Below are 22,616 nucleotides of genomic sequence, written 5' to 3'. Positions count from 1 at the left end.
AACTTTTACCGAATGCTTAATACATGTGTAGTGCTGAGCTTCATGTTTTACATACATACATTATCTGTCTCAGTACTCAAAACAATCCTTATAAGGGAGGTACTATGAGAGCCCCATGTTGCAGACAAAGTTAAGCTACATAAGAGAGTATGAGGCCAAGTAGACACATGCCTGGAGGCTAGGCAATGGTGCCTACTGGCTGCTTCTGAAGGCTCTGGTAAGTCTGTTATATCCCCAGGCAGGGCTTAAAAGAGTGCAGAGAGAACAAGAGAAGTAGAACAGAACACCTAGAGTTGTGGGCATGCTGGGGGTGTCCATGATGGGTGGATGCCCAGCAGTGGGGGGTCAGGGAAGTTAGATAACATGCTTTGTCCCTGACAGTTGGCCATAGCAAACACTTTCTTGTGAGCAATTTTTGTTTTATGCTGAGAGCTGGAAACATCTACACAGAAGAAGTCCAGCATTGAGTGATAACCTGGCATTCTTGCTCAAATATGAAATCTCTTCCTACTTACATTTCTTAAGCTAGAATTGGCTGTTCAGATGTATTTTTGTTATCTATTTATCCCTGCCTTCAAAGTATAGGCCTGTTAGGTGTTTAGCCACTTCCAGACCCACAGATAAGAAGTATAATGCAGGAATCCAGTTTCATTCCCCACTTTTTCGGGATCTTTCTGGATCTATGTAATCTGTGTATTGGAACTGAGTTGTCCAGAATATGTGTGTGTGTGTGTGTGTGTGTGTGTGTGCATGTGTATATGTGTGTATATAAATATATATGTTTATATATATATTTGTGGATTATATTTATTTGTATATATATTATTCATATATATTTGTGAATATATGTATGCTTTTTTTTTAAAGATTTTATTTATTTATTTGACAGAGAGAGAGAGCACAAACAGGGAGAGTGGCAGGCAGAGGGAGAGGGAGAAGCAGGCTCCCCGCAGAGCAAGGGAAGCCCGATGTGGGACTCGATCCCAGGACCCCAGAATCATGACCTGAGCTGAAGGCAGTTGCTTAACCAACTGAGCTACCCAGGTGCCCTATATATGTATGCTTATAATTGTGAATTATATTTATCTGTGGATTTGAATACCACCTTCTTAATGTCTTAGTTTTGAATAAGAGTTTATAATATTTCCCCATCCATTTATATCATTCCATAGTCTCCAAACCCTTGCAAAGTAAGAGGGGAAAGAATTAATACTGTGATCCTTATTTTCAAGAGGAGGAGCCTAAGATCTTCAATGACTGCCCCAAGCTTGTGCAGTTACAAGTAGGACTGGGTTGAGGGCTGGAACTCCTCCCAAAAACTATACTGTGCTGCATATTTTTTACGTTTTGGTTGTTTCAGAAGGTGCTACTATATATCAGTGCCACCTACTCACTCAAAGCCATGGTCAGTTAGCTTACTTATTTATTTGGAATAATGTAGTTGTTCCCTGCCCAGATTTGGGCATTAAATGGTCCTAGACTTGCATTGTGGCTCTGAGAGCTATTAGGTTGCAGCTTTGGTGTTCTCTCTGAGCCCTGTGCCCTCCCCTGTAGCAGGTAGTACTGGCCTCAGGGAGTTGTTAGGAGGACAGTGTACACAGCAAGACTCTAAAGTGTTACCTGTGACTTTGGAGCAAAAAATCTAGTGTCGTTTCCCCAGATTATTACTTAATGTCAGTTTTTCCTCTTTTTTTTTTCTGGTATGAAGACTGTTTTCAGCTTTAAAATTCTCCCTAAGTGAGTAATAATATTCAAGTTAAAGAATGTTTGAGACCCCAGCTTCCTTCCAGCTCTAAAATTCTATGATTCTAACTATATTATGACATATAATATAGGAGATGAGTCGACTATATTTTTCGATACAGCAGATGCCAAGGAGAGTAGGAAAAATTGGCAGGTTTTTGGCTCTGAGCAGAAACTAACTTAGGCCAATTTATATAAAAAATCATTAATTTTGGAGGATATAGGGGTAACCCATTGAACAGAGTGAAGAGCTGAACAAATAGGCTGTGAAAAGGACAGAAGCCAAGGAAGCCTCTTCAGGCCACTGTCAGATCAGTCTGCTTCTGCTCCAATCATTTTCTGTCTTTATATTATACCTCCAAGATCCAAATATCCATTGGAGAGAGGAGCTGATTAGCTGAGCTGGGTCAGGTGACCATCCCCTAGTCAAAAGAGGCAGGGCACCTTGATAGACAATTCCATCACAATTCCCTGCAGTGGAAAGGGCTGATTCCCAAGTGAATCAGGGAAATGTCTGAAGTAGATGCCAAGAGATAGGGGAGAACAGCACTTTGCTCATTTTAAAATTGCAGAATATAATCCATTTAGATGATATGCTGGAAAAGCCAAAACTAGGGTTGGAGAAAAGATCAATGATTGCCAAGATTTAGGGGTTGGGGGAGAGTTTGACCACAAAGGAACAACGTAACAGAGTTCTCTGAGGGTTTTGGAACTGTCCAGTATGTGTTAAAACCCAATGAACTGTACTTTAAAGCAAGAGTAATTTTGCTTTATGTAAAGAAAAATAGTAGCAACGTGGGAATACAGAATACAAACATTTATGAAATTGCTTTAAATTTCTTTTTTTAAATTTAAATCAATTTAGTTAACATATAGTGAGTGTATTATTAATTTCAGAGGTAGAATTTAGTGATTCACCAGCTGCATATAACACCCAGTTCTCATTACTTCAAGTGCCCTCCTTAATGCCCATCACCCAGTTACCCCATCCCCCGACCCACCTCTCCTCCAGCAACCCTCAGTTTGTTTCCTGTAGTTAAGAGTCTCTTATGGTTTGCCTCCCTTTCTGTTTTTATCTTATTTTATTTTTTCTTCCCTTCCCCTATGTTCCTCTCTTTTGTTTCTTAAATTCCACATGAGTGAAATTATATGGTATTTGTTTTTGTCTGATGGACTTATTTCGCTTAGCAAATACCCTCTAGTTACATCCATGTCATTGCAAACGGCAAGATTTCATTCTTTTTGATGACTGAAGTTGCTTTAAATTTCTAACCCCTTTACTTATTAAGCAGCTGATTTTTGAAAAGTGTATAAAGTTTTCACATAGTAACCATTTCTTCCTTTTTTGGAAACAGTATTTAGAGCTCCGATTTAACAAAGTTGTCCGTCTCTGTGGAACAGTCCTCTTCATTGTTCAAACAGTAAGTCACTCTCCATTAGTTTGCTTTACCTTTTGTTGTCTAAAATGTTTTCAGCCAAGGCATCTGGGCTAAGCTTATTTGGTAAATGCATGAAAGATAAAAAAAGAGGTGTTGAAAATAGGAGGAAACCAAAAAGGGAAAACCCTTGTCATTATTTTCCGTTCTTCATTCAGGTTGCTGGAGGCTTGTCATGATGGCTGTCACTTCATTTACATCGATCTTCCTCTTGGCAGCTGAGTGCTTTAGGGATGGGTTTGATAATGGAGGTCCAGGAAGGAGTTTTCATTCTCATCCCTATTTGTAATTCTCTTCTCCAATGGCAAGCTACCTAAGCATTTGCAAAAGCGTAACAGAATACCTTTGTAAATTATTTAACTTGACTCCATTTTATGTCTCTGTAAATTGCATAACTTAAATTGGTCATTAACACTTCCAATGTAAAAAGAAGAAGCCCGTTGGGGTCTGGTAAAGATCCTGCCAAAGAACCGAACCTCGTAGCTTGCAATTACCAACTGTTCAGACTCTCTTTGGATCATTTTTAGAAATGCCTACAGAAATGGAAAGTGGGGAACAAGTGTTAGGAAGCTGGTACATGGCCATGTTTTCAAATCTTCAACTTGGTCAGGATAATGACTGTGGAAGGCTGGTTCATTCTTGCAAAAAAGAGGAAAGCATCTCCCATTTGAAGGACTTACTTGCATTGATCTACCCATGTAATATAATCAGACATTCAAATACTATATAATATGACTTTTTTCATAATATGTTTTTATAGAGTAAACATAGAATCATAGAATCATAATACATTTTTATAGAACAAATCATAGAATATATATATTTGAAAGATCAAATGCAGTGGAAATGATGTTCTGAGAAAAAAGACCATATTTTTCATACTGTTGTACCCTGGATTAATAAATATTTGTTAGGTGTATGAGTGAAAAATAATATATATAAAAGATGGAATACAGTTTTTGTTGGCTTTCGGGATTTTTTTTTTAGAGCAAATTTATACTTTTGTTTAATTAGTGAGCATGCAAACGTTTTAAAACCAGTTTCTAAAATTTTTACTTTTCCCAGTTAATTATGCAGTGATTAATAATAGTTTGAGAGCATATGAATGAGGGACCATCTCCTTTTAAATTTGTATTCTTTCTTTTGTTCTAATTGTTTAGATTGAGGAGAATTGATTTCAAGTTTGAGGTGATAGATCAGTGACTATCTGCATTAAGCACTGCATGAAAAGTCCATAATTTTAACAAAATTGGTCATAAAAGATTTTTGTAACCTATGACCACACCACAAACAGAAAAGGAGAATCAACTTTACTTAAATAACATTTTCAAGTTACAAACATATTTCATTAAGTATATTGAAACTACTGTTTTAATTCATTGTTGAGTTTATAGAAAAAATCGATAATTTATTTTATAATTCATACAGTTTATTTGGTTTCTTTTTTCTCATAGATTCTCTATACTGGAATTGTTATTTATGCCCCTGCCCTGGCTTTGAATCAAGGTACATTTTAGAGTTACCAATTATGTCACTCACATTTTGGGGATCATTTTTAATAGACCTTATTCTCTCTTTGGGGAGATGGGGAGATGAAGGGATGTTTCCAGGAACCTGCATCAACTTGAGGGGAGCAAGATGGGTTTAGTGTTTAGCAGCTTCTTTGCGTTCCTGGATCAATAGCTCCAAAAGATCTGTGATTAATAGAAGGGCAGACCTCCCTGAGGAGTGAATCTCTGAAGTACCAACCTGCCATGCTCCATTAGTTCAGAATGAACACCCCCTATGATCTAAATCATGAATGGCTGCACTTTCTTCCTTGGTGGCTGTAATCTGGAACCCATAGTCAAGAGGCTTCTCTGTTACTCAGCTCAGTTCCATTGTAAAATATGTCAGGGAGAGAGCTTTTCTTATTCCCATTTCTAATGTGGTCCAAAATGCAAGAGAAGGAGATCTGTGTGATTTGAAATATCTTCTTGCTCCTAGCAACAAGATGAAAGATGGCTATGGTGTCCTTTTAAACAAATATATTGAAGATGGTGTGATTGACATACTCCTATACTCTTTGATTTTGAGCAGATAAAAACCATGAAACTGGAATAGTTTACTGAGGCAAAAGTGCCTGTTAGTCATATCCTCAAAAGGCTTTGGGAGAACCCCATATCCTTTGAATTCTTATCAATTAGATATGAATTTATCTCTAAAGCTTCCTTATGAAATGTACAAGTGAACTCTGATGGGAAAAATGTGATGTAGTTCTTGGAGTTCATATAAAATGGAAAAGCCCTGCTAAACCTACACTCTAATTTCCTGCTTTCATGGTAAATAGATAGTAATTATTACCTAAGTTTATAAAGTACAACAGTATCATTATAAAGAATTCCATTATATAACATGCTCTTGAATTCTGAATGTCAGGCATGTTCCATGTCAATATTACCAACATCATGAATGAGTCATTTTGTGTATGAAGAGCTGAGCTATAAACTTTATAAGTTACCTATTGGCTGTAAGTATAATGTAAGTGTAATTAAAGTTGTGGCTTTAGGGTTTTAAAGTACAGTTCTGGCAATAAGAGAGTACTGCCTTCTATCTATGAAGAAATCAAGGACTCTGCTCTTAATCAGTTTATTGGACTATTCCCTAGGAATTAGACCCCGAGAGGCTGCTGCATTTTGACCGCTTGAATATCAACCGCGTATTTTACTGTGACCAAGGATAAATATAGTACTTGGTGTGCAACAGATGCTCCATGGAAACTTGTTTAACTGAAATGGATCTTAACATTCTCTAGGTCCAATCGTTTTCCTTTTACCTTTTTAAAAACATATATAGAAAACTTCAAACATATGCTAGAAAAAAAAGAACAGTATATTGAACTCTAATGTACCCTTAACTCTACGCTAAAAATTATCAACTGTTGGTTCAATTCACTCTGTTTCCCTCACTAGATTATTTTGCTGTAAATCTGAAGTATTTCATCATTTCATCTGAATTCAATGTCTTTTAAAAATAAGCTAATTTTTTCACTGAGATATAATTGACATATAACATTGTATCTATTATGATTCAAGATTTGCACATATTGCAAAATGACCGCTGCTATGTCTAGTTAACATCTGTCTCCATACATAGTTACAAAAGTTCTTTTTCTTGTGATGAGAGCTTTCAATATTTACTCTCTTGGCAACTTTCAATAAACATGCAATACAGGATTATTAATTATAGTCACCATGCTATACATTACATCTCCATGACTTATGTATTTTATAACTGGAAGTTTGTACCAGGATGTGTTTTGTAAACACAATTATACTATATTCATATCTAAAATATTAACATTATTTTTAAAAATAACAATATGAAGTCAATGTTCAGATTTCCTTGATTTTTTTTCAGTGTTTGTTAGAATCAGGATTCAAATAAGTTTGTGTAATTGCAATTAGTTGATTTGTCTCTTAAGTTTCTCTTTCTTGCTTTTAAAACTTTTTTTTTTTTTTTTTTGCTCTACACCTAGCATAGAGCCCAGTGCAGGGCTTAAACTCACAATCCTGAGATCAAGACCTGAGCTGAGATCAAGAGTCAGATGCTTAACTAACTGAGCCATCCAGGCACCCCTCTTGCTTTTTAAAATTAAAAACCCTTTTTTGTTGAAATACAGCTTATACATAATAAAATGTACAGAAAGTAAGTGTACAGTTGGACGAATTTTAACAATTGTACATAGTTGTGTGACCACCACCCAACTCAAGATACAGACTATTTTCTTTTATTTTTTAAAAGATTTTATTTATTTATTTGACAGAGAGATAGAGAGAAAGCACAAGCAGGCAGAGACGCAGGCAGAGGGAGAGGGAGAAGCAGACTCCCCACTGAGCAGGGAGCCCAATGCAGGGCTCGATCCCAGGACTCTGGGATCATGACCTGAGCCAAAGGCAGCCGCTTAACTGACTGAGCCACCCAGGCGCCCCCAGACTATTTTCACCATCTAATCCCAGGAGATTTTCTTGTGCTTCTTTCTAATAAACCCTCCTGCCAACCCAAGCTGCCACTTTCTGATTTTTATCACCATAGATTAGTTTTCCCTGTTGTTAGATTTTATATAAATGGAATCAAATGGTGCCTTTTTTGTAACTGGTTTATTTTGCTCAACAAAATGTTTCTGAGATTCATTCATGTTGTTACATGTTTCAGCAGTTCATTCCTGTTTATTGCTAATATTTCATCATCTGTATCTCTACATCTGTTTATCCATCAACGACATTGGGTTGTTTCCAGTTTTAGGCAATTATAAATTAAGACTACTAAGATCATTCTTGTACAGGTTTTGTTTTGTCTTGCTTTGCTTTTTTTTTAAATTCATTTGCATTTCTTACAAACTTTTAAAGCAGAATGTGATTTGAACACTACATTTCCACTCACAAAACTTGCTGAGTTACTTTTTGAACAGCTTTACAACACACCTAAATAGGCTTATAATTTTGCTCCTTTAAACAATGCTCTTCTTTGGAAAACAAGGCCTATAAATAGTTATTCCCATCAAGTTGGTTCAGTTTAACATACTAGTTTCTGGATGCCTGGTACATGCAGTTGATAACTACAAGGGATAGAAGATTTAAAAAGTAGATCCTAGGAGGTTAAAATTGTTTTAACCAATACTTTTCTTCTAAACATCAAGGTATAGCTCAGAACACTTCACTGACAAAAAAAGTTTGGTCTTACTAAAAAATCTGTTTGATTGCTAAACACTTTAGACCACACAGTTAACATTAGATTACATACATCTCACAACAAATGTTATCTCCTTCCGTTAAAATAAGCCAATGTGGAAAATTGGACAGCCACATGCAGAAGAATGAAACTGGGCTGTTTCCTTATACCACACACAAAAATAGACTCAAAATGGTTGAAAGACCTAAACGTGAGACAGAAGTCCATCAAAATCCTAAAGGAGAACACAGGCAGCAACCTCTTCGACCTCAGCTGCAGCAACTGCTTCCTAGAAACATCGCCAAAGGCAAGGGAAGCAAGGGCAAAAATGAACTATTGGGATTTCATCAAGATAAAAAGCTTTTGCACAGCAAAAGAAACAGTCCACAAAACCAAAAGACAACCGACAGAATGGGAGGAAATATTTGCAAATGACATATCAGATAAAGGGCTAGTATCCAAAATCTATAAAGAACTTATCAAACTCAACACCCAAAGAACAAATAATCCAATCAAGAAATGGGCAGAAGACATGAACAGACATTTTTCCAAAGAAGACATCCAATGGCCAACAGACACATGAAAAAGTGCTCAACGTCACTCGGCATCAGGGAAATCCAAATCAAAACCTCAATGAGATACCACCTCACACCCGCCAGAATGGCTAAAATTAACAAGTCAGGAAAGGACAGATGTTGGCAGGGATGCGGGGAAAGGGGAACCCTCCTACCCTGTTGGTGGGAATGCAAGCTGGTGCAACCACTCTGGGAAACAGTATGGAGGTTCCTCAAACAGTTGAAAATAGAGCTACCATACAATCCAGCAATTGCACTACTGGGTATTTACCCCAAAGATACAAATGTAGGGACCCGAAGAGGTACGTGCACCCCAATGTTTATAGCAGTAATGTCCACAATAGCCAAACTGTGGAAAGAGCCAAGATGTCCATCGACAGATGAATGGATCAAGAAGAGGTGGTATATATACACAATGGAATATTATGCAGCCATCAAAAGGAATGAGATCTTGCCATTTGCAACGACGTGGATGGAACTGGAGGGTGTTATGCTGAGTGAAATAAGTCAATCAGAGAAAGACATGTATCATATGACCTCACTGATATGAGGAATTCTGAATCTCAGGAAACAAACTGAGGGTTGCTGGAGTGGTGGGGGGGTGGGAAGGATGGGGTGGCTGGGTGATAGACATTGGGGAGGCTATGTGCTACGGTGAGCGCTGTGAATTGTGCAAGACTGTTGAATCACAGATCTGTACCTCTGAAACAATGCAATATATGTTAAGAAAAAAAAAAAGAAGAAGATAGCAGGAGGGGAAGAATGAAGAGGAGTAAATCAGAAGGGGAGGTGAACCATGAGAGACGATGGACTCTGAGAAACAAACTGAGGGTTCTAGAGGGGAGGCAGGGATGGGTTAGCCTGGTGATGGGTATTAAAGAGGGCACGTTCTGTGTGGAGCACTGGGTGTTATGCACAAACAATCATGGAACACTGCATCAAAAACTAATGATGTAATGTATGGTGATTAACCTAACAATAAAAAAATTTAAAGAAAAAAAGTAAAAAAAAAAAAATAAGCCAGTGTGGAACTAGGAACAAAAAATTAGCTGGGCTTTAGTTCCTAAATACCACAGCATCACACTCAGAAAGAAGTCTTATCTTCCCCTTAAATAGTTCTTGTCACGTCATATAGATTTTTAAAATGTTAACAAAAATAAAAACATTCTTGAATATATATTACCAGGATTAAGATAAAGTATTGAATACATGTACAAATAATTCTTGGGACAGCACTTAGTCTACTTTTTCCATGCACGATGTGTTGTCATCCCCTTTGAGGGGCAGCATCTCTTCGGCTATGACAACATTGTTATCATGAGCAGTAGTGTCATCTTTGTCAATACCAAGACCAAGTTTGATCATCCTGTAGATCCTGATAGCATGTGTCTGAGGATTTGCTTTTGACACATATTTTTATCTCTATTGGGTGAATACCTGGAAGCAGTGTAGTTAAACATAACACCTATTATAGCCGAGTACAGGGCAGATGCATGTACAAAATTTAAGAGAAACTGGAAAATAATTCTTCTAAATGGTTGTACCATTTTACATGCCCACTCCACAATGTATGCAAGTCCAAGTTACTCCAATTGTGCTTCTGTCCTGGCTTTGAATCAAGGTACATCTTAAAGTTACCAATTATGTCACTCACATTTGGGGCTAATTTATTATATAGGAAAACAATCGACTTTTGTACATTAACCTTGTATCCTACAACCTTGCTGTAATCACGCTTACTAGTTCCAGTTTTTTTTTTTACATCAATGATCATGTTATCTGTGAACAAAAGAGAATTATTTCTTCTTTCCCAGTGTGTTTACCTTTTATTTCCATTCTTGCCTTATTGCATTAGCAAAGACTTCCAGTACAATGTTAAGAAGGAGCAGTGAGAGGGAGCATCCTTGTCTTGGACCTGATCTCAGTGGGAAGGCTTTGAGTCTCTCAGTCTTAAGTAGGATGTAGCTGTAGGATTTTTGTAGACAGTCTATCAAGTTGAGAAAGTTCCCCTCTATTCCTAGTTAACTGAGAGTTTTTATGATGAATGGATGTTGCCTTTTGTCAAATGTTTTTTCTGCATCTTTTGATATGATCATGTGATATTTCTTTTTTAGTGTGTTAATATGATAGATTCCATTAATTGATTTTTAAATTTTCATCCAGCCTTGCATACCCGGGATAAATCCCTCTTGGTCATGGTGTATAATTCTTTTTATACTCTTTTGGATTCAATTTGCTAATCTTCAATTTGTTGAGGATTTTTGCAGTTGTGTTCATGAGAAATATTTGTTTGTAGTTTTCTTGTAATGTCTTTATCTGGTTTTGGTATTAGAGCAATCCTGGCTTCATAGAATGAGTTGGGAAGTATTCCCTATCCTTCTTTTCTCTGAAAGAGATTGCAGAGGATTGGTATAATTTTTCCTAAATTGGTGGAAATTACCAGTCAACCCATCTGGGCCTAGAGCTTTCTGTTTTGGAAGGTTTTTAATTATTGATTCAATTTCTTTAATAGATATAGGCCTATTTAGATAATCTATTTCTTCTTGCATGAGTGTCTTGGCCTATTTTGTCTTTCAAGGAATTGGTCCATTTTATATAGATTATCACATATGTGGGTAGAGTTGTTATCTTTCCATTTAAAAAGGATATAATATGCCCCTCCACTTCTTAGATAAATGGTAGCAAATTATACAACTTTTCTCTTTCTTGGTCTCATCTTAGTAACATGCACAACTTGTCTCATAGTGTGTTTATTTGAATCATGATGACACATAATCTATGACCCCATTCAGTCTGGATAACTACCTCACAGTATCAAGTTGTTTCTTAGCTTCATTACAATATAAATGCTTTTTCATGTATTTAATTTAGGCAATGTTGGATCTAGGTATGCTCTCTGAGGGTAAAAACCAGTTCCATTTAACTTATCAAGTAAATTTGTTTGGGGGCATTTTATGAGATTTGGACCTAGTTCTAGGCAAGAGTAGAGAGGTATGTAGAATACCTCTACTTCTACATACCCCCATAATGATATAGCTTCCTACTGATGATTTTTTGAGAAATATTTTTATTATACATGTTTCACAGTTATACATGCATTTTCTTTTCTTTTTTTCTTTTTACAGTCACAGGATTTGATCTATGGGGTGCAGTAGTGGCAACAGGGGTGGTCTGTACATTCTACTGCACACTGGTATGTAAAGAATATTATCTCTTCTTTACCAACTGTTTTCCAAAGTTGAAAATTCCAGTAGTTGTGTTCTGCAAACTAGGTTGTTCATATATCCTCTCCTACTCCTACCTCCCACGGTGTAACTTTTTATAAGAAATATTCCGTCTAGGGAAAAATTTGATTCTTTATAGAACATTGATCATAACTGAAACTTTTTTCTTTTACATGAACCATTGCAGTGGTCCTCAGTGTTATCTCCTAATTCATCCTTACTATTGCTAAATTATTATATTTGCATTCATATTATTCCTCAGCTTAGAAACCTAACTTCCCATTTGCCTATAGGCAGGAATCACAGTCAAAATATGTAACAACCAGATACTATGGACACTGATATTATTATGGATGCTAGTCCCTAGCAGTTGTGCAACTTTTAGGGCATATCAGACATACTAGGTCTTAAGACTTTAGTGGATTTTTTAGAAGATGGGGATCTCAGGGAGGGGATGGTTCAGCCAAGGATATAGGACCTGGAGGGAGACACTTGGGAAGTTTTTGGCAGTGGCTAGTACAAAACAATTTTAGTATTTCTACAACTGGTATGACCTTCTATGTGCATACTTGATTGAATAGCAGCCCTGCCAATAGGATAAAATCTATGATTATTTTGCCTTTTGCAATTTTACTCTGGATTTTCTTCCCAGCAATCTCCCTCTACCATTTCATTTTGCTCCAGAATGTATATCTGGCCACACTCAACATGTCATGGACTTTGACTTCTTTATGCTTTTGCCGGTGCTGTTTTCTCTTCTGGGATGACCTTCCATTTTTGCCTCTGCTTCTATCTGAAGGCTTGGCTTAAATCACACCTTCTCTTGAAGGTTCTCCCAACCTTACTATCTACCACCTTGAGTCTATTCCTTAGCCAAGATCTATGTTTTCATTACTTTTGTCCAGCATAGTATATAACCATGTAGATGATTAATAATGTCTGATAAGAGCATTAATCCTAATATACTTTTTCCTCAAAGGGTGGTCTTAAAGCTGTTATCTGGACAGATGTTTTTCAAGTTGGGATCATGGTGGCTGGATTTGCATCTGTAATTATACAGGCTACAGTGATTCAAGGTGGGATCAGCACTATTCTAAATGATTGCTATAATGGTGGAAGATTAAACTTCTGGAAGTAAGTTGCTATTTATCTCCTGGTCAATAGATCTCTCCTTTTGGGTTTTTTTTTCTGTAAAATAATCTCATTATTGAAGTAGTAGATTTACATTAGAAAACAAATAGATGGCTAAGAATGTGGTACAAAAAATTGAAGCTGATAAGTTAATGTGTGAGGGGTTTCCACCAGGTCTTTAAGGGGTTAAAGCAGTCAGATGGTTACTTAGTTACATGGAGTGTAACTTCCTCCTGAGAAAGGATTGATAGCAAAAGTGTGTTTTTCTTCCAGATATTACAATCTGGAATTGGTCAAAGGGTGGGGTAGGGTAATTAGGGAAGAGATAGTGGAGAAATAAGGAAACATCTTAAGAGAAAAACACTAAAGGGCCATGCTGTTATTTTGACAGTTCTTTGTTTCAAGTAGCCTAGAGAATTTTTCTGTTGATATTGTATATAAATATTTTATAATATTCTATATTATTTCTAGAGGATTGACTAGAAAGTTATCACTAATGACTAAAGTGTCAGTATATTGTATGATATAGCATATCTTAAACAGCTATTTAGGTTTCCTAGAGAAAGACCAGTGGAGAAACTAGATATTTTATCACATATATACCACACAACTTAGAAGAATCTTTAAAACACCTTCCACTGTGGATCAGTAGTGTCATTCTTGTTATCATGTTCAATATGGGGAGGGGCTCATTTTGACATGGATTGGCTTATTTCCTCTTTAAGCAGTCCTACTTTGAGACAGGCAAGCTGAATCACTGGCAAGAAGAAAGAAAAAAAATTTCTTACTTGGTGACTCTCTTCTAGTTTTCTGAAAATGGTGCTAATGTTTGAGAAGAGCCTTTTCAGAAATTGGACAGGGACAATGTGTTAATTTGCAGAGATAAGTTGAATTATGATGAATCAACTTCAACTATTTTCAATAATCTTTTTTTTTTTAACCTCAAGATTCAGATTCCAAGGAAAAGCACCTCCAGTTGTCCTAGCTTGGGCATTATTCCATCCCTTAGTAGGGGCGGAGCAGGACATTTTATTGACAACCATTTAGACTATTTTATGGTGAAATGGTCTTTTCCCCAAAGTAAATTGGGTTGCTGTTACTAGAGGACAGGAGAATGGATACCAAAAAGCAGAAACAACCAGTGGCCACTCAGAAGATCTTGATTACTCCTGGGTGCCTGGGTGGCTCAGTTGGTTAAGCGACTGCCTTCGGCTCAGGTCATGATCCTGGAGTCCCAGGATTGAGTCCTGCATCGGGCTTCCTGCTCAGCAGGGAGTCTGCTTCTCCCTCTGACCCTCTTCCCTCTCGTGCTATCTCTCATTCTCTCTCTCTCAAAGAAATAAATAAAATCTTTAAAAAAAAAAAAAGAAGATCTTGATTACTCCTAAATTTCCTAGTAGGCGAGATTGAAGGGAGAGGGTATGGAACCAATCATTTTTCTGCAAGATAACTGTCACTTTGTACAAAGGCAATCCATATTGCTGCATTGAAGTGACAACTTGTACACCAATAAGAGATTCTTAAAAGTAAAAGAGTAGGGGGCACCTGGGTGGCTCAGTTGGTTAAGCGACTGCCTTCAGCTCAGGTCATGATCCTGGAGTCCCGGGATCGAGTCCCGCATCGGGCTCCCTGCTCAGCAGGGAGTCTGCTTCTCCCTCTGACCCTCCCCCCTCTCATGCTCTCTCTCTCTCTATCGCATTCTCTCTCTCACATAAATAAATAAAATCTTTCAAAAAAAAAGTAAAAGAGTAGACAGTTTTGTGACTTTTACTTTGGAGGCTGCCAACCATTAAATCATAATGAAAAGCCTTATTGTCTATCCCTTGTGAATCTGATATGTTTGAGAATATGGTGGGCAAAATATCTGCCCTGGTGGTGATAAACCAAGAGAAGGATTTTGTGTTGGTATTTTCTGTGTGGTCTATAGTTGTCTTATATATTCTGTAAGGCCTAAAACCACTAAATTGGGTGTTCTAAATCTTGTCTTACTTCCCTCAAGTAGATTCCTGAATCCTTTTGTCTCTTGACTTCCATTAGCTAATATAGTAGCTGTTTTCTAAATGGTCAACACCCTTGAAACACTTAAACTTTGATATGAAGTGTTAAAGAATGGAATAGAGACTCTTATATGTCCATAGGAATGCTGGGATATACATGAAATCAGAACACTTTACTCAACTAATCTTAAATATAAGATTGAAATGGATTTGCAGAATTTCATAATTTTTAGAAAGTTTCTGTGAAAGCCAATTTTGCAGAAATTTGTCAAACTCATTGTATATCATGGATGAATAGAATCATTCCTTCCAAGATAATGCATTAAGAAGAGTTAAAAGAAATATTAAATACAGAAGTTGAGCTTTCTTTGTAACAATATTTTGGATTTAAGTACATGTCATAAAGTGACTTTTCACTATTAGCATTTAACTTGTGCACACAGTATTTTAAGAAAGCATGATTATAATGACATTTTAGAAGATGAAAGCCTTTAAACTGCATTAATTGACAGTTCTTGAGCTTGAATATAAATTAGAAATATGACTGTACATGTGCTAGGAGAGAAATTATATATGCAAAATGTGTCAATTTTGTGTTCATTTCAGTACCATATCTATTGCTCTGATGCACTTAGGAACTTTACTCTCTTTATTGCTCTCTCTCTTTTTAGTTTCATGCTCTTCTCTGATTACAGCATAGCAGACTTGTTTAAATAACAGTTTCCTAAGGCCACAGGAGAACAATTTTTATGAAAGCTCAGAATAATTAGAACATTCATTTTTCTTCAATCCCATCCAGAATTTCCAATTCTCTGAAAGTATCCATTTTTATTTCATTGAACTTAAGTTAGGAATATTTCTGCCTTTTTTATTATTTAATAAATTTGTACATATTTATATCTGTATACATATTTACATAGATATACATTGCTTGCTTCCAAAAAATATTCTAGGAGAATTTTCTGTAGTTTTTTACTGATAGTTAAAATTTGTTTTCTGTTTCTTTTCATTTAGTTTTGATCCCAATCCTTTGCAAAGACATACATTCTGGACAATTATTATAGGAGGGACATTCACATGGACCAGCATCTATGGTGTCAACCAATCCCAAGTGCAGAGATATATTTCCTGTAAAAGCAGATTCCAGGCAAAAATGTAAGCCAAACTATGGTATGGAAATCATTAATAACCATCAGTTGTCTTTATTGAAACTTGTTAATTAGTCACGCTTTGTTCAGGTTTAAGCCTTTTGTATCATGAAATTCCAAGAAATAAATGATATACTTAGTTATAAAAGGATCAAGTAAAACAAAGTGGTACTTATATTTTAAATCAGATATTTGAAATATTTATATGATTTATTAAGTAAAATAAATCTTATTAAATAAAAAGGCATTTATTGTATATCTACTTGTATAAGGAGTTATGGAGGATAAAAACTAGAATTATATGGCTCTTATAATGAAGGAACTTAACATCTAGTTAGGAAAATATATACAAGTATGCAAAAAGTGAAATAACACTAGAAAGGTATGACAGTCCCATGGAACAATATAATGATTGAATAAATGGTCAAGGACATTATATTGCCAGATGTGCTGGTATATTTTATTTTCAGACACAGTCATGGGTTTATAACTCTGCTCTAATACTTGCTATTTGAATGGGCTAGTTATTTAGTCTCCCTGAATCTCAGTTTCTAAACTTATAAATCGAGCATAAGAAATATTATACATCTCATGAGAGGTATTGTAAAATATTATGCTTCACAAATACTTGGTAGGGATCCAATAAATGTGACCTCAAATCATAGGACGTGAAGGCAGAAAATGGGTGAGAGATTCCTGTCAACCAAGCAGATCCTGAATAATGACCATATGTGGGCAGGTGGAGAATAGTGGGAAAGAATTCCAGATAGCCATTGATTTGGACACAGCCCAGAGGTCAGAAGGATGACATGGTCAAGCTCATCTTGTCTTGAGGAAAGAGTATGAGTGGTGGCTGGTTCTTTCTCAGGAGGCCTCAGATCAGTGTGGTAACCACTACTCCCTATGCTGATAAAGCTGACTGGACCCACATGCATTTAGGAACTTAAAAATTATAAATAGATTAAGAGTAACAGGGTGGTTGGAGTAGGACAAGGAATGGCAATTCTATTTCTATTCAAAGAAGAGCATGAAAATATTGTGATGTCACATGTTGAAACTCAATATATTGAGAGTAAATTGGTTTAGACATTATCTGTCTTTGGAAAATTCCATAGTAAAAGATCTACACAAATATCAGCACAGTAACTGGATATAGAATCCCCAAAAGTGAGCTTAGGAGTTCTGGTATTTTAAGGAACTTTGAAGGAATGTAATTTATCCATCCAATAATCCATTGGACTTTAAATCTATATTAGAGCTGATGCTTCTTCAAAATTAATTGTGCATATGCTCTTCTGTTTCTTTGGGAACATGAAACTCAAAAGGCCCAATTTTATAACTAAGAGACCAACATTAGAGCTTTAGACCTTTCTTAATAAGTAGCAATTTCCTTTGGAATGGCCCTCAGCAGACTCCCGGCGCTGAGAGGAACCATTTTCTCCTACTTTTTAACACTGGCTCCATAGGAAGAATGAATCCCAGTCAAAAAGTTAAGACCTACTGACATTGATTGACTGGGGACAGTATCAGATGTTATTGATAAGTGATCTATTTGAGTGGCACTAAAGTTAAATAAAACTATATAATAAAGTATTAACCTCATATATGAGCAAGGGCATTTGAGCAGGAAAGTGTCTGGGTATATTTTCTGATGATTTGGAGATGAGCTGTAGTTACTTATACTATCTTTAGTCAATAGCAAAACATACAGTAAATTTAGTCAATCAAGGGAAAAGGCTAGCAATCTGTTGTTTGGTATCTGTTGAAGGTGAGTTCTCCTGAAACAGACTCTGAGATGGAGGTTGGATTTCCAGAGTCTGTGAGGGAATCACCACCTGTAGAAGAAAGAGAAGAGAAGGAAGCCGAATTGGCCCAAGAGAGAAGTTGGGTTGTAATGCATTCTCAGCCAAGGCCTTAGGGCTTCCTTAGGTCTCTCTACATCAAGGAGACTGGTTTTTAAGATTCTGAATCCAGTAGTCATTGGACACAGGTGCCCCAAGGAAGGAAGCATGACATTGGGGATTGTACCTCTCTTCAGCCTAGGGCAGCTTGTTAAAATATCCACTACAGCACTCCTGGGAAAAAAATGTAGACACCTTAGTGAGAACAATGTTTACTATTCAACTGATTATTAAGACATAGAACTCAATGCCATTAGCACTCATAATGTCAATAATTACCATTTAACAAATGTTATTACATGCCAAGCACTGTGTATATGATACATACTATTTCACTTAATCTTAAAATTCTGCAAGGTAGGCATCGTTATCTATAGGTGTACATGAAGAAGCTGAAGATCAGAGAAGCTAAATTACTTACCCGGGGTCACATATGGTAGATGCAACCAATATTTATGTTCAGGTCTGACGCCAGTGCTGTTATACAAACCTTTACAATCTCCTGGAACACACACCATGTATTATGATGCTGAACATTGTTTGGGAAGATACCTGTTCAAGGAATGCAGGTTTGCCTCTCATACTTATTAGGTGATATTACAAACCACATTTAAACAAGTTTAATGAGTTTCTATGTAGATGCTAACAATGTTTAGCAGTCTATAACTGCATTACTTTTAAAAGGAAAATGAATAATAGTTACTGCTCTGTTGACCATTAAAAAATCCTTATTTAATGACAAGAAGACCTGAAGTAGTTTAATTGGATACCATTATAAAGCTGACAATGCCCATGGAACTCTGACCAGGAGGATACATTTATTCAATAGAGAATCCCCCATCTATTCCAAGTATTTCCAAATACAGTGTTGATTGACAGCATAAGCAGAAGGTTAGTCTAGAATAAAACAGATAGCATTTTTGATAACCAAAAGATAATGTGCATTTATTGAGTAATCATGAAGTTCTCTTCTGTTTGTGTAACAAGTTTCCTAATCTTTGGGATGGAAATTACAATTGACATTTGCTGGTTTATTTTCACTTCCTTAGGTCTCTCTACATCAATCTTCTGGGACTCTGGGCAATCCTCGCCTGCTCAGTGTTATGTGGGCTTGCCCTATATTCCAGGTACCATGACTGTGATCCTTGGACAGCCAAGAAAGTATCTGCACCAGACCAGGTTCAGTACCATGTCTTTCTTACATGTGCATTAATGTTATCCAGAAAGCTGATTAGTTGGGAGGAAAGAGTGTTCATTTTTTTGTAGAGAAAGAGCAAATGAGAACAATATAATCATCTTTAATTTCTCAAAAGCATTTGGCAAAAATTTATTTTAGCAGATACAGCAAGAATGCAGAATGCTGTTTCCAAGATTAAAATACTGAAATACCTGGAAAATTTCAAGCCAATTGTTAAATAGAATTAGGTCAAGACTGGGAGTAGAAATGTGAACACAGTTAAAGAAAAAAAAACCATATGCAAACCATGGTAGTGTAAAATATTTTGTGGGTATTCTTAGATCACTTTTTTATCAACAGTTTACCTTCCAGTTTTTAAATGATAAACAGATCTAATGAGTGAACATTTATTGAGTACCAACTATGTGGTGAGATTCTGTGCCCAGAACTTTGTATGCTTTATCTCTTTTAATTCTCATAACCTGGTAAATCTAATTTTGGAGATGAGGAAATGAGTGACTTGCAGAGAGATTATATTACTTGCTCAAGGTCACATAGCTGATAAATAAGTATAGCCGCAAGCATTCATCATACTGTCATAAGTGCTTTATATAAACTTCAACTTTGAATCCTTACAGCTACACACTGAGGTAGGTGCTATAATTACCTCCCTTTCAAAGATGAGGAAACTGAGGCACAGACAAACTATGTAATAGCTAGTAAACCTAGAACCAGAATTCAAGCACAGGGAGCCTGCCACTGGAGTCTTAACTTTGTTTTTTGTTTTTTGTTTTTTTTTTTAAAGATTTTATTTATTTATTTGACAGAGAGAGACACAGTGAAAGAGGGAACACAAGCAGGGGGAGTGGGAGAGGGAGAAGCAGGCTACCCGCGGAGCAGGGAGTCCGATGCAGGGCTCGATTCCAGGACCCCGGGATCATGACCTGAGCCGAAGGCAGATGCTTAATGACTGAGCCACTCAGGCACCCCCAGAGTCCTAACTTTGAACCTCTATGCCATATACCGCCTTTCAGAAAGTATAGCTAGAATTCAGTGTTAGATTCCGAAGCTTGAGTTCTTGCCAAAATTATGTTCTAAGACTTGCTTGTAAATCAAGTGCCCAGGGTACTCATTAGATTGAAGATAGATTGAAATTTATGCTGACATAAATGCATCACACACTCCCAGAAAAAAATGCAACCTTGTGGAGTTAGAAAATGAGAACCTCCTTGAGCTGTGCATCTCAACCCTGTATTCACATGTGTCCTCCTGTTAATAAATAGATCTTTCCTATTTGCTCAGAGAATCTAATCATCTTTACTCTGAAGATGGAGGCACTCTTCCCTTATATTCTCTCTAGTGAAGAATATTTTGTCTGTAGTTTATATCATGAAGATAATAGGGATGTTAAAAATATTTCTCATATATCTTCTTCTATCCCTAGACAACAACAAAAAATATCTACAACTTCCTATTCTTGAGACTCCTTGTCATAGAATGCATTCAGTGGTGTCTTGCATGCATGCACCTTTAGAGAGCCTGTGCTAATTTTTTTAAAAAGAAAGAGGTTTCCTCCTAATTGGATGATTCTGGTATTATGTTGATTGAGGAGTTAATTCATTAACATTTCCCTAGGGATACAATGCACATAAGGCACAGTAGTAGAAAGTCAGGTCAAAATCTTAACCCAAGGAGAGCAAAGATATATTTCTGCAACACTGCTGGAACTCACCCCGAGGAAGCAAGATTAGTGTCTAGAGAGAGTTTTACTATTTTTCTATCAGTCTCACCTTGCTGGTTCTACCTATACCTGAGGGGGCCACTCAGAATATGAAATATCACACCAAAGACTTTTGAGAAAGTTGATGTTAGGGTAGAGGATTTTGATCTTGTTATCACAGTAACAATGGGAACTTTGACTTTTGCTTATGTATGGAATACTGCTTGAAGTTACACCTTTAAGATACCTTGGGAAAACTGGAACTTGATTTCATATAGAGATAAGTTCTATTCACTCTTTCTGAGAATAAAAAATTAGTAAGCTTTGGATAAGGTGGAGACATTCTTAAAACAACTCAACACAGACCCTTGCCACAGTGGAGGATGTTCTTCAACATCCCATAACAAACTATTGTCAAGTGAAATCAGAAGAGGCTGATAAGAGAAGACATGACATCTACTCTATACTATCGGAGAAGGACTCAAGACTGTTTCAGTGCAAGTGAGGGGACTTTTTCTAGAAAATTATCCTCTTAGGACCCTCTTGATTTAAAAATCAGTTTTGCCAAAAGACTGTCATGTGACATAGTACTGAAGTAATACACTTTCCCATCCTTATCGAATATTTATTTTTTAAAAAGTAACTTATCAAAAGGTAAGTTCATATCAGGAACTTTCTAAAAAGAAGCAAGTTTCAGGAACTTCCCAAGTTTACTCTCCACTTATCACTATATCTCATACTATATGCAACTATAATTACACTTTCAGTCCTGGGTAGTGATTAACGTTCTCAAAGGTGAACTTTGAGTCATCAGGTAAAGTTAAGTGAATGCTTCTTATTATGTAAGCACAGAGATATGTAAAATATTTCCATTTCCATTAAATTGTCTTATTGTTCCAAAGAATGAGAGCAGCTACCTTTGATCAAGCATTTACAATATTCCATGTACTATATTAAGAACCTTACATAGATGATGTAATTTAACTTTTATAGCAAGTCTATGAGGTTAGTATTATTATCCCTACTTTACAGATGAGGGAACTGAGTCTTAGAGAAGTGACAAAAATCACTTCTATCTGAATCCAGACCCTGTATCCTTAACTACTCTGCTATTCTTTTAAGTGTTAGCAATAAAAGAATTTGATTTTTCATATTCGGAAATTTCAATTATATGGAATATGTTCCTTTAGTTCTTAAAGAACACAAGATAAATGAGGCATTAATTAATTTTATTTGATAGCAAATAGCACTCAGAAGTAAATTTTGGAATTTTTCAGCTCATGCCTTATTTGGTACTGGACATTCTGCAAGATTTTCCGGGACTTCCTGGACTTTTTGTGGCCTGTGCTTACAGTGGAACATTAAGGTATGAACTATGACTCTAACAATACATGGTTTCCCTGTTGGGATCTTTCTTTTGTTATTCGATATTTTGGGGGATAAAGCTGAATTCTGGACATGAGCACAAATGACCCAAAGTGGGTAATCTACTCCATGTATCCTCTCTGTTGGTCTCCCTTTTATCCATGTGGACTATCAGTCTATTATCCTGTCTCCACTTTTAACTTGGTCTCTACTGTAATACATCATCACATACTCTGTAGGGTCACCATAATAATGATCAGTTGATGGTAGTTCTCACTGATTATCAAAAATGGGTGCCTATAGTCTTGGTTTAAAATGTATGTATAGCTAAAGCATGGTCAAATGGAAAATTATAATTAAAATCTCCTATTATGTGCTGAATAATATACACTGTCCAAAGAATCTTGTTCTGTGTTTCAACTTATTCATTGCACTTTCTTCCAGTGTTTGTGCCAGGGAATTTTTTTTTTTAAGATTTTATTTATTTAT

The 22,616-nt window shown here is 36.4% G+C and overlaps 1 protein-coding gene across 1 annotated transcript in view; it reads left to right on the top strand.

Annotated features, from left to right (window-relative positions):
* Nucleotides 1–22,616, top strand: part of SLC5A8 (solute carrier family 5 member 8) — a 67,144-nt gene that overhangs the window by 2,710 nt on the left and 41,818 nt on the right. The window contains exons 2-8 of the mRNA XM_028121711.1: nt 3,099–3,164; nt 4,634–4,685; nt 11,590–11,657; nt 12,668–12,822; nt 15,831–15,971; nt 18,915–19,044; nt 22,040–22,128. Coding sequence (XP_027977512.1) covers nt 3,099–3,164; nt 4,634–4,685; nt 11,590–11,657; nt 12,668–12,822; nt 15,831–15,971; nt 18,915–19,044; nt 22,040–22,128 — 701 coding nt within the window. The remainder of the gene's footprint in view (nt 1–3,098; nt 3,165–4,633; nt 4,686–11,589; nt 11,658–12,667; nt 12,823–15,830; nt 15,972–18,914; nt 19,045–22,039; nt 22,129–22,616) is intronic.

Source organism: Eumetopias jubatus, unplaced genomic scaffold (assembly GCF_037043125.1).
Source record: "Eumetopias jubatus isolate StellerSeaLion01/CBP00866 unplaced genomic scaffold, mEumJub1_p1.0 scaffold_8, whole genome shotgun sequence".
NCBI classification, from domain to species: domain Eukaryota; kingdom Metazoa; phylum Chordata; class Mammalia; order Carnivora; family Otariidae; genus Eumetopias; species Eumetopias jubatus.
Note: the sequence above shows the minus strand (reverse complement) of the source record. Positions and strands in the feature narration are given on the sequence as shown.